This window comes from Zootoca vivipara, chromosome 2, assembly GCF_963506605.1.
Source record: "Zootoca vivipara chromosome 2, rZooViv1.1, whole genome shotgun sequence".
Lineage (NCBI taxonomy): Eukaryota > Metazoa > Chordata > Lepidosauria > Squamata > Lacertidae > Zootoca > Zootoca vivipara.
In genome coordinates, this window is record NC_083277.1 from 69783784 (window position 1) to 69797105 (window position 13322).

Genomic DNA, 13322 nt, shown 5'->3' on the forward strand with positions numbered 1-13322 from the left:
CATCCCTATGCCTCTTCCTTTTTGTCCCCATGGCAAAAACCAGGCATAGGCAAACTCTGCCCCTCCAGATGTTTTGGGACTACAAGTCCCATCATTCCTGACCACTGGTCCTGTTAGCTAGGGATGATGGGAGTTGTAGTCCCAAAACGTCTGGAGGGCTGAGTTTGCCTATGCCTGGCAAAAACTCTTGCTCTGTGCCCCGGTCATTTCTTGCCTTGTCTACTGCAATCTTTGCCTCTCTGGCCTTCCATTCGCTTAGCTTGGTCCAATCATGCCAATCTAGCATTCTGTTATCACAACTGTTCCCCCACTGATCACTACGATCATGTGACACCCCCTTTTTAAATCCCTAAACTGCCTTCCTGTCTGATCCTAGATCCAGCAAACTTCTCATTCTTACTTTTAAAACTCTCAAAGGCCCTGCCCCACATATCTTTACCTCGACACACCCCTGACTGACCCTGTTCCATCCAGCTCCAATTCACTGCTAAAGACTCACCTCCTTCACAAAGCCTTCGGAACAACACCTAAGGTCCAAACTTCTACTTTAATGAAGCTGAACAACACTTCATTGAAATAAATGAATATCTTCCCCGTTTACCTCAGTTTCCACATCCCTTTCCTGCCTCTGTTCTCTCCCTTTGTGTCTATTTTTAGATAGAAATACCCTTGGTTTAGGGAACTCTCCTCCCATTCTTTGTAAAGTGTATAACAAACCCCAAATTCATGGAAATTCCCAATTCTGTGGGAAAAATTAGACCGGGAAAATTTCAGGAGTATCCTTATTGCAGCTTTTAAACTACAAAATGTCACCCTGTTTCTATGTCATTTATCCCTGTATCACCATAATGTGGTTTAGGTTTGGCAAGAGGGAATTGCCTAACATCTTGTTCTTCTAATCATACTGCACAGGTCCCCTTATCTTCAAAGGTTAGTGAAGGGCATTTTCCCCTAAGCTCAGTGCTATCAGGATGGACATTCTTCAAACAGCAAGCCAAAGGCTGCTTACAGAGAAAGGAGCAAGGTCCCACAGTAGCTGCCAGAAATGATGACTCAAGTTTCATTTTAGAAATCGCATCACAAGTTTCATTACAACTGCAGAAGTCCTGGATATAAGAGCATTAGAGCTTAGAACAGTTTTTAAAGATCCTTACAACTGGGAAGGCATTTCCCTTAATCTATTACTAGCGAGGAAGGCCTGTAGTTCAGTAGCAGGGCATCTGCTTTGCAGACAGAAGGTCCTAGCTTCAATCACTGGCATCTTCAGGTAGAGATGGGAGATACCCTTGCCTGAAACCCTGGTGAGCCACTGCCAGTCCGTGTAGACCAGGGGTCAGCAAACTTTTTCAGTAGGGGGCCGGTCCACTGTCCCTCAGACCTGGGGGGGGGGGGGAGACTATATTTTGAAAAAAAATATGAACGAATTCCTATGCCTCACACATAACCTAGAGATGCATTTTAAATAAAAGGACACATTCTACTCATGTAAAAACACCAGGCAGGCCCCACAAATAACCTAGAGATGCATTTTAAATAAAAGGACACATTCTACTCATGTAAAAACATGCTGATCCCCGGACCATCCGTGGGTCGGATTTAGAAGGTGATTGGGCCGCATCTGGCCCCCGGGCCTTAGTTTGGGGACCCCTGGTGTAGACAATACTGAGTTAAATAGGCCAAAAGTGTGGCTCAGAGTAAATCAGACATTCCTCAATGGAGCTGTCTGGCAACAGAAGACAAAATTACCTCTTTAATACATACTGATTTATTGGATTTAGTGCCACAAGTTATGACTTGGACACTGGCTTTGATGGCTTTAGAAAGAAGTTTGACAAATTCAAAGGATAAGTCTATTGATGGCTATCAGGGGCAATAGCTTAATGGAGTCTCCATGTTCAGTGGCAGTATACCTGTGAATATGAAGTTTAAGTGAAGGGCACACAAGTGAGAAGAGCTACTGCCTTAATGCCATTGCTTGTGGATCTGCTTTCCCTAGGTTGAGTACAGGTTTATTTCCACAGACAGACTACTAAATATTTCACAGACAGCTCTGTATTGTAAGGGAAAAGGGATGTGCTAAATAAGAACATATTTTAGGATAATGTTAAATGGGATTCAGCAGCATAATTGCTGAGGGGCAAAAAGCCCATTTTTTTTAATCGAAAGTGTCATAAACGAGACTATACAAAAATGACTGAATAAGTAAGAGCAGTGTTGCAAGTGGCCTTCGGTGTCACAAAAAGCTTGCAGTTTCCTGTTTGCTGGCACCCACACTTCAGACCAATTAAATCAGAAGAAATAAAGCTTTCCATAGGATTAACTTTCACTCCTTGGACTTCTGTGGTCAACCCACTGAACAGACAACGGACAAACCAGCTACGAAAGCACCTTAGGAGAGCTTAAAATTTGGAGTTTTTTTGCATCACAAAGGTTCCGCCGATCTTAAAAGCCTGTGGTAAAATCTAAAGTTCAAACCAAAATGAGCTTTCTGGGTTCTTGTTTAGCAACATCAACCCCCACAGAAAGCTCTCTGGAAGCTGACTCCATTTGAACTGTGTGCATGTGTGTGTGAGAAAGGAAGCAGTTTCTGTTCCGATACCAAGATATTAAACTATTTGTTTTCGTTGAAGAGCTAGCTCAAGTCTTGTGACTCGTTATTTACTATTCTGGTAACCGTGGCTGCATCTGCAACTGATAGTGTTTCCTCAGAGAGAGATCAGATTCCACTGGCTGCCTGCCAGCAGGCATGTGACTGCAGCAAAGGGAACCCTCAATGCCAGACATGTAAGTAATTGCACTGAACACGAGGGTGAGGATTAACTGCCTTTCAGCTCAGCAAATGGGAAAAGGCTTTTTCATTTCTCCCTGCAGTCTCCCGATATACAAACGGCACGCATATATTTTTCACCCCTTTAAGGCACTGCTAATGCTGGTGGTCAACAAAAGAGGTTTAAAGACTCTCTCAAAGGCATATCTTTAAAAAATGTAGTATAAACACCAACAATTGAGAAACACTGGCCTGTGAGTGCTCCAATTGGAAAACAGCCTTTACCAAAGGTGTCATGGGCTTTGAAGATGCTTGAACTCAGGAAGAAAGGGAGAAACGTGCTAGGAGGAAGGCACACTTGGCACACCCTCACCATGATCAACTCTTGCCTGGAAACCTCTGTCCCCACTGTGGATCCAGAATTGGCCTCCACAGTCACTTACAGACTCTCTGTTAAGACCGTGGTCATGGAAGACAATCTTACTTGGCAACAAGTGATAGAAGAAGAAGAAGAGGAAGAGGAGGGGGGGAAGAAGAAGAAGAAAAAGAGGAGGAGGAGGAGGAGGAGGAGGTTGTAGCCAGAAATTATTCAAGGTCTGAACCAAGTCCTGTATGCAAAAGTAGCAATACCCTTGTTCAGGATTTTTAACTTCCTTAATTCTGTATCTGCATCTTAATGGGAGTCTAGGAAATCTCACTTAGGAAGCTCTTTATTCCAGGAAAGTGAAAATGGGCCTACACTTAGAAATCATTATGGGAGCTGAACATTTGCTGAAGATTTGTAGCCATGGGCTTCCAGGGGTACAGAAAAGCAGTCTGCCCCTGACAAAGTGAGTACTAAAGAAAACACCACATGGAACTTTTCACAGTTACAGAACTAGTGCTTTTTTTTTTTAAGGGCTGTTAACGTTTGAGAGTAGCACCACATACCTTCCCCATCTATCACTGTAAAGGACTGACCATTAGGTCCAGTTGTGACCGACTGGGGTTGCGGCACTCATCTTGCATTATTGGCCGAGGGAGCCGGCGTACAGCTTCCAGGTCATGTGGTCAGCATGACAAAGCTGCTTCCGGTGAACCAGAGCAGCACACGGAAACGCCGTTTACCTTCCCGCTGTAGTGGTACCTATTTATCTACTTGCACTTTGACATGCTTTCGAACTGCTAGGTTGGCAGGAGCTGGGACCAAGCAACAGGGGCTCACCCCGTTGTGGGGATTCGAACTGCCAATCTTCTGATCAGCAAGCCCTAAGCTCTGTGGTTTAACCCACAGCGCCACCCACGTACCCTATCCATCACTGTAAGGGCCCCAATTGAGGTGAGTGGTTTGTGCAAGAAGAAATGCTACCAAGTATGCACCAAGTATGGACAACAACACCCACACCCTTTGTAGCATCCTTTGGTGCTTTCAGTGACTGAGATCCACCAGTGGAGTCTGTTTTTCCATTTGGGAGGAAAAAAGAGGGAGAAACTCCAGATATTTGATATAACTGTTCTGGGCCCAGATAATTTTGGCCCAAAACCTTCCTTGGGGTGAACTTTTCAATGTTAATAAAAAACAAGGGGTTCTATAGAGTGGCTGTCTTTCCTCTCATGGACTAGTTTCTCTGAACTGTGGCAACTGAGTACATGGATATGGGGGGGGGGGGTGCTGTGTCACAAATGTGAACACCCAGCTGCTTCTGTCTCTCACAGACCTCTCTGGACTATGGCCAGTGTATTTGTGGACGAGCAGGTTATGGAGACTCCTGCTCTGCCTACTGGGACACAGTGCCAACTTTTAAACACTGACTGACTTCTAAGCATTTTCTTTCTCACCACTATTGTTCAATTGGGATCCCTGTTCCCTGTGCAGGCCAGCTTCTTTTAGTGGTTGCAGGAGAGCACTTAAGAGAGTTTTCATGGACTTCAGAGAACTTTACCAATGCCAGTAAAAAAAAAACTGTTCTGAAACTGGAGAATAAAAAGGGGTTTATCCATCCATTTGGGTTCATGAACCAATTTGTTCTGTCCTCTTATCTCTTAAGGCTTCTGCCCCCGCTTTTTAAATATTTTTTATGAAGACTCAGTTTATTTTGGAAGGGAGTTAAAGGCATTCAAGGGGCCAGGATATGCATGGCAGACCTTTTTTTGCCCCTCTTGGCACCGCTGCTCTGAAAGAGTTGCTGGAAAATGCAGAGGTGCCTAGCTAAATCAGACACTGAGTCACACTGCACAATGGATTTTTTAAAAGTGAAACTCTCTCAGGGTGCATTGTGTTTTAAAGCTCTGCGGACAAGGAGTGTGAAGGCTCAGGAGGTGTTTGCTTTAGTTTGCAGAGTTTCCTCCTTTCTCTGCATATTTTTGTCCCTGAAATGAATGCCATGCGGATGTTATTCGGCAGCATAATCAACATTAATGTGCTCAGTTGGCCCTCAGGGGCTTCAGGGCAACCAAACTCATGTGCAAGCAAAGTTGCTTGTTTTCCAGAGCAATTGCAACGTCAAAGAAGCCTGTGTAGCCTCTTGACTACTAATAGTAGTTTTATAATGAATTTAAATGCTTTGTGCGTTTATAATAACTAATAAATATGCAAGGTGGATCTGCAATGTATCACAAGACTAGCAAGATATTTATTAATATCAACACTTCCTAGCAGGAAATACCTTGAGACTGGAACTGTGGTGCAAAATACAGCCTGCCTTTGTTTCTGAATTGGTGAGAAACAACAGCAGGGAAAGGTCTTAATTTTCAGCTGTAAGCAGACAACTCAAGGGGGCAGATTCTCTTTACAGCAGCTCTGAAATACCCTCAGTAGTTGGCTCGTAGTGGTTTTTTATCCCAGGGAGTGGTATTTTCTTTAGCTCTCTTCAGCAGGCATCCCCAAACTTCGGCCCTCCAGATGTTTTGGACTACAATTCCCATCTTCCCCGACCACTGGTTCTGTTAGCTAGGGATCATGGGAGTTGTAGGCCAAAACATCTGGAGGGCCGCAGTTTGGGGGTGCCTGCTCTTCAGTATGTGATATAATTTGGCACAAGCACACATTTTTCAGTCGTTGTGGGTAACACCCATCAAACCATCCCCACCCACTAATTTGCCTTGGCCCCCCCAAAATACATTCATGTATACTAAAAATAGCCCATATCTTAATTCTAAGACTATCTTCCTTACAAGGCTATATAAAAATGCAAAGATTGTCTCGCACAGGACTACAACATCCCCTTGCATAAACAAGATTTAAACCTCGGAGGCAGCTTCTTTTAAAAATCTAATCAGCACAGCAAGACATCACATACTGTCAAGTAGGAACACTGCAAAGCTAAAAGAGCAATCAGATACGCAAGCTTTGGATCTGCTGTCAAAAATGTCTACACAGTATTCCAATAATCATTTATGAACAGTGCAGGCCGGTTCTAAAAATGAGATAGCAGCACACCTGTAACTTGTACAAGGTGGTCTTGAAAGAAAGGGGATGAGTATACAAGATATTTAGACAGCAGGATGAGGGAAAATCCTGTAGCTTTGCTAAGATAACATTCCCTACAGAATCACAGGTGAGCGTCTCTTTGTGGGTAGCACACACCTGCATAGGTGGGCAACATAAAGGGAAAGCAATATCATAAGCAAGAAAAGTATAAATTCTTCTTCCTTTAAAATACTATCCCTAACACAGCATAGAAATGGGTTTATTTTGTCTCTCTCTGCTAGCTTATTAAATTTATTCTGCCAAACCAGCTGATATTTGAATCTCCATTTGATTTCAGCATTTGACCTCTTTCATTTTTGTTACAAAGAAGGTTGGAAGGAGAACCAGTGATTCTCCTGCTTCACACAAATACCGTATTTTTCGCTACATAAGACACACCTGACCATAAGACGCACTTAGGTTTTCAGAGGAGGAAAGGGTGAAAGCCCTGTTTTGGGGGGGGATCGGCTCACAGTTGTGCAGCTTCAATTGCAAAGAGGGAAAGCCTTGTTTTTTAAAGGATCAGCTCAAAGTTGTTGAGTTTACTTTGCAAAGGGAAAAAATCCTGTTCAACTCACAGTTCTGCAGCTTCTGATAATCTAATCAACCAGATAATCCAATCAGCCAGTCACATGTTGCAGCCTCCCTCTGCAGAACATTCAACAATGGAGGCCTGGGCAAGGGGGCGTGGCCGGGAAGGGAGCTAGCTTCCCTTATCTGCCTCCGGGATCTCTTGCAATCAGCTGCTGAGTGGCTTTTTTTCAACACCCCTCTTTCCCTCTTGTTAGCCTTTAGCTCTTTCAAAAATTAAAATAAAAGCACGACCTGCTTTTTGCCCCGGGGCAATTCGGCTCCAGGGACCACACATTCGCTCCATAAGATGCACAGACACGCCCCCTTACTTTTTAAGAGGAAAAAAAGTGCATCTTATGGAGCAAAAAAATACGGTAAATACTTTTTTGTGCTGTGGAATTTGCAGCACTAAAACCCAACACAGCATTCAAAAAAAGGGGACTCAGCATAGAAAATACCTTGACAACTAGCCTTTCTACACATTAACATGCTTAGTTAAAAAGTAAAATCACCCAAAGGTAGTTTCATTTGTATGAATATATCCTGGATTTTGTGCACTCAACTATGCTGCTGTGGAACAATAGTTACTGCACCATGGAAACCAGGGCATAAAACTGGAAGTGCACACAAACACACACACTCCCAAAAAATTATGCAATCAACGTGCCATGTGAATTGCCACGTATTTACAATGTGTTTAAAGGCTTAGTCAAGAGTCTCAGTTGTAAAGCTGAATTGTTTTCTTCTTCCTAAAGCATATTCCTACTTTCGTGTTGGAAAGTGATCCCTACTTGAATTTGCTCTGTGGTGCAAAGGGAACCATGCTCAAATTAATTAATGAAACAGAACCAAGAAGGACACACAGATCAGGGATCAAATGAATGCTATTCCTTCCAGAAGCATAAAAGGGAGGGGAAGATCCTTCCCATGCCGAATCTCTATTGCAAACCAATCCAAAATGACAGCTGTGTGGGAGGTTGCAGTCCAGTACAACTAGCAAGCATAGGGCTAGTTAGTGCATGAAGGGCTAAAGGACTACAGTTGTATTGTTAGATTCAGTTAGGTTACACCCCCCTCTCCTTCAGAGAGGGAGGAAGCCTTTCTACTGCTTTCCTTCCTTCCTTTCTCCCCCTGTCCCATGTAACCAACAAAAGAGGGTGTTGCTTGTGCCCAAGCTTACAGCATGTGTTTGGAGTTATATTCTTTATTTTCTACCCAAGAGTATTTTGCCTGAATTATCCTTGTTGCTGCATGGAACAATGCATGACTGAGACCTTGAATCTGTAAGTAAAGCTTTTGAAACTTACTTAACAGTATGTGATTTGCTCATTGCAAGAGGGATAGAAAGAGGTCAGCTGCTGTGTGCAGTTGAATGGGATAAAAAGGTTTAACAACTTCTATTCCCAATGCTGCTTATTTTTGTCAGTTTAATATTCTGCTACTGGGGCTTTCTGTATGCTAGCTCCGCGTTCCGAGTCCAGGCACCCGGCAATCTCTTTTCGTTGTTCACCCACACACATGGGTCCATGGGGAGTCATATATTAATTCCACACAAGCTGTTTGCATTGCTTGCACAAACCAAGGTGGCAGAATTGATAGTACAGTCATACCTTGGAAGTCAAACAGCTTAGTTCCTGAATGTTTTGGTTCCCGAATGCCACAAACCCGGAGGTGACTGTTCCCAGTTTGCGAACTATTTTTGGAAGACAAATGTCCGACGGGGCTTCCGACTGGCTGCCAATCAGAAGCCGTACTTTGGTTTTCAAACGTATTGGAAGTTGAATGGACTTCCGGAACAGATTCTGTTGACTTCCAATATATGACTGTCTTAATAAATGCAATGTACTACAAGTATGCATCCCTTGTCCTTCAAATCTAATCCTGACTATAACAAGCTCTGTGTACTAACTTCCTTGCAGTGTTTTTAAGTTGCACAAACTAATAGAACAGCAAGCCCCTTTAACATCTCTAGTCATAAAAGAACCAACTAAGCACACTGTTGAAAAAAAGTATCACAGTGATAGCTCCCAGGCACAGCAAGAGATCTGTCCTGGATTTCCAAAGGTGCAGCAACCACTGCAGCAAGCTCATGACCGTCCATATTTCAAGGGCAAAACTCAGATCTTAAACTATGCGGCCACTTTTGATCAATTTTCTCATGCCAAACAGCAATTTGTTCAGCAAGGATGCTGGCCTTGAAGGAGGAAGCCAGGGGGAATTTCTCAAGGGTGCTTCTGTACTCGACTTTTAAGAAGACAATCTCTGCTAGGATGGTGGTCCACAGAAACGTGGCTCAAGCAAACATGAGGTGGCAGGAGAGCTTCAAGCTGAGCAAGGAATTGAATTGTGGGTTTCCACAGTAATGTGTGATGCTTTAGCCTCCACCTGACACTGAGGACTCAGCTACACAGCTGCAAGTAAAACGTTTTAAATGTGTTGTAATGTGCAATATACAAATGTGACACTAGATGGCAACAGTGAGCTATGCAAATTTCAATGCCTTTTTCAAAACATTTTTTTTAAAAAAGCATTTTCACAGCATTTTTTAGTCATGCTGGCCACATGATCCAGAAAAACTGTCTGCGGAAGAGGACAAATGCCAGCTCCCTCAGCCTGTAAAGCGAGATGAGCGCCACAACCCCAGAGTCGTTCGCGACTGGACTTAACTGTCATTGGTACCTTTACCTTTACCTAGATTTCACCTGGTTCTCTTGCTGCTCTGCAGTGAACTATATCTACGGCTCTTAGCCATGAGATGAAGGGCTTAAATGGAAAGTTTATTTCCATTTAGAAACCTATTTCAGAAACCCTGAAATTGTTTCGAAGAGAAGCACTCAAATACTTGGCAACGGCACACAAAGGTTGGAAACAAACTCACCTGAATTCATTTAAGGCATCCATAATCCTATTATATGCCAAACTCCTCTGGCTGGCATCAGCTGATCGACGGCTCATTTTCATAGCCTTGAAAGCAATAGTAAAACATATAACCAACATTAGGCAGGGCAACAGAAAATGAAAAACAAAGTCATGTGCTCTGTTCTATCTAAGGTGTACCCGGACAGGCAAACAGTAGGTTGGTTTTTTTGTATTGTTTTTATACCATGATAAACGTTGGCTGCTTTCCAAGTTTCATATCAAGGTAGAGATATATGAGGCATATGTATTTGCTCTGTCTTTCTTTTTCCACACTTTTGCTTGCAGAAGGCTATAAAGAGGTCCAAGGTTTCCCACAGAGACTCCTTCACTGCAGGAGCAGTGTTTAAACAGTCCCCTGAATTAACCGGCCTGCACCCAGCAGTAAACACCACTCATTTTGGTGACAGGATTTGTTCTAAGGGATAGGGGCAAAAGTCAAGTTGAAGCGAGTTTCTGTTCTTAGGCACAGCAGGTAATCCCACCTGTCTTCTTGTTGCCTCCTGGAAGTGAGTGGCAAGGCTGGGGCTGTCAGATGGGGCCCACTCAAGCACCCACCTTGACCTCACAGTCGCCACCCTGCCCCAGCCCAACCCAGCAAAGCCACACGGAAGCCAGTGCCGAAAGGGCAGCTCCGCCACATCCTACGACCAAAAGGATGTTCTCTACCACTGAGCTATGCCTTCTCCCCAGAATCAGTGTTACTGAGTCTATGTGTGCGCACTTTGGCCCATGCCTCATTCACAGTTTGGTCCAGCACCCCTAATTTAAAACTAGTGTGGCCCACAAAACAATCCGGAAAAACCAAATGACAGAAGCTTAGGCATATTAAAGTGGAGATTCTGATTGGAACAGGGGCAAGACGTAGTTGGTGCTGGTGATATTTACCTGTTCTATTGCACTCTTCAGCTTGTTCATATGGCTCTCAAAAAGAGGGAAGTGTGAGAAAAAGAACTCATTAAATTTGCTGTTTTCATCTTCATCCTTTGAGAGCGAGAAAATCACCCCAATCGCTATTTTCTTTTTCCTGGCAATTCCTGGGCTCGGGCTGGAGCTGTCATCTGACAAGTTAAAACTCTCTTCCACTGACCTTTAGGGGGTTTAAAAAGGTTGCAAAGTTAATGACTTCAGAAAATATCTCAAAAGTATTTTCTTTAAACATACTGAAGTGACCCCCCTTTCCCTAAAACAGTTGTTTCATTTTTAAAACCACATCTGCTGTAGCTGATCTTGGAACATTGTGAGCATAGAAAGCTGCCTTAAGGCAAACCCATTGCTCCATCTAGCTCAGTACTGTCTGCACTGACTGGCAGCAGCTCTCCAGGATTTCAGACAGGGGGTATTCCCAGTCTGCAAGTAAAACAGATTCTCTAGTACTGAGATATGGCAGAAATGTGGCATGCTGGCATTTGCAGGTTGTTCTGGGCATTTGCCACTAATGGGCTGTGCTTTAAAAATCAGGGCTTGCTCTCTTTTGCTGTGCGGAGAAAAAAAGCAGTTTAAACGTATGTCACGCAAATGTTCCTGTCCTGCAAAACTTCCAACATTAGACAGATTCTTTTTGTGGCTTTATGAAGGAACCAACACATTTAGAACCTATAAATGCATTTGTCCCCAGGAGAAGCTGCTTTAGGAGGAGTGCTTTCCACTTGCCAACTCATGTTTGCAACCATGAAGCGGGGAGACAGCTTGGGAGGTAGCTTCGAGCGGAGAAGCGCTTCATGAGAAATAAGTTTAACTACCCTCTTGCCCTGCTACTACTTTGTTCAAGACCACCAATTCCTGGGGAGCAAGAAAGGAGAAGGAACCATCACGGTTTTGTTTAAATCTGAGTATAAGGTGATGTTTATTCCCACGGCCATTCCTTGATAACTATATTCATTTCCTGATTACTTGTACTTGCATTTCACCGTGTGATCTGAATAAATAACCCAATGTCATGCGATTAGCATATGACTGATCCCATCACTGGGTTGCATGCAGAATACTGTTTTTGTGGGCAAGAGGAGCTCCTTCTGATTGCAGATTTAATTGAGATGAGGAGGAGATTCCCGCCGGAGGAAACTGAATTTCCCTCCAAACTAAGCAAATGCACGTATTTCATGTGAAAACTTGAAAGAAAGAAAAAAAACCCATCATTCACTACCACCAGTAATGCCCAACTCACCACCTAGGGAAGACCCCATTCTCCAAGCTTGTCGTCTGACTGCGGCGCCAGCGCCGTTGGTAGCTACTAGCACAACTTCTGTTTAGCGAAGAGCCCGGGGAGGGAAATGGGGTGATGAGCAGGCTGCTAAGAGACGCTGTGACAAAAGAGAAGGAAATTATTTATTATCCTTTTAAAAACTCTTTTCTAGAAGAAAAACACAATTTGGGTGATCATGTTATAATGTGAATAATGTGGCCCAGTAGATAAACCATTAGCCCATGGCAACTCATAGAGAGATCTGTGAGAAGCAGGTCCACGTAAGACACTTCCATTTCTGCTTCATCCCAGAAGCCTCACCAAACAAGATTTGTATGTGTGCATCCCCAGTATTGTGTAAAACCACACCAAGGAGGTGTTTGGAGGGGAGCATGTAGTGCCCTGGGTGTAGACATGGCGGCCCCCTTACAGCACCCATTTCTTGGGCACAGTTGAAAGAGCAAGTGCATTCAGCCTATGGAAACTTGCTTCTGTGCATTTGTCAGCTTTGACAGAACATGAGCTAGGGACTTAAACGTGAATTGATGATTTGGCAAGGAGGCAATGAAAAATAAGTATGGCCAGGAACAACTCACAGGCTTGGGGCCACCTCCACCACCTTTCAACCGTAGCCCTTCGTTATTTAAAATTTCCAGTATTGGTGAACCAATTTCACCTTGTATATCCAAGTGCTGAATATTCTATTAATATTAAATATTATTTTAAAAATCCACACATATTTTAGAAGTACTACCCAATTATTTGGAAAATATTGTATATGGTTTGGCTCAGGATTTATATAGGAACTGGGTCAATGTAAAGCATAAATAACTTGTTAACTCTTTTTTTTTAAGGGAAACACATCTTAGGGAGTTCTGATTGCAGAGGTCGAGAAGCAGAAACAAATAACACTATAATTACCGGCCAAATCAATATGCAGTAGGGAAAGTTTGTGTAATGGCCTTATATTCCTGATAAAAACATTACCAGATCTTGCAATTCCGCTGTCTCTGTCTTCATTCAGCTCCCTCCCAGGCATGTCCATAGGGTTGCTGTGAACTATGCAGATAAAGTCACTAGTTAGCATGAGAATATGACGCTTTTCTTTGGCTTTGCAGTGCTCGGTTTAATTATCAAAATAAATCATGCTCATTGGCTGCATTCACCTAGGACACGGAAAGTAACGGCAAAGCACACACACCCATCACCAAGAAAGGCTGCAAAGCTGATCAAGCCAATGCACTTGATTGGACCAGTGTTCAGACAAGTGATTGCCAAAGCCCACCTCTTTATTTCAAGGCAAGTGGAACAGCATAACAAAAGGCAAGTTGGCTATGAAGCAAAAGCACTCAGTGCAAGTTCTAAGCAGATGCTAAAGAAGAAATGTATAGCCAACAGCTGTAAAGTGGGTGCTCTAGGACAGATGGAATTTG

At 43.4% G+C, this 13322-nt stretch overlaps 1 protein-coding gene across 3 annotated transcripts in view; it reads right to left on the minus strand.

Annotated features, from left to right (window-relative positions):
• FNIP1 (folliculin interacting protein 1) overlaps nt 1–13322 on the minus strand; it is an 87132-nt gene that overhangs the window by 14126 nt on the left and 59684 nt on the right. For all 3 annotated transcript variants that reach the window (XM_035105433.2, XM_035105431.2, XM_035105432.2), the window contains 4 exons: nt 12877–12948; nt 11872–12007; nt 10593–10794; nt 9667–9752 (listed from right to left, as the gene is read on the minus strand). In XM_035105433.2, coding sequence (XP_034961324.1) covers nt 9667–9752; nt 10593–10794; nt 11872–12007; nt 12877–12948 — 496 coding nt within the window. The remainder of the gene's footprint in view (nt 1–9666; nt 9753–10592; nt 10795–11871; nt 12008–12876; nt 12949–13322) is intronic.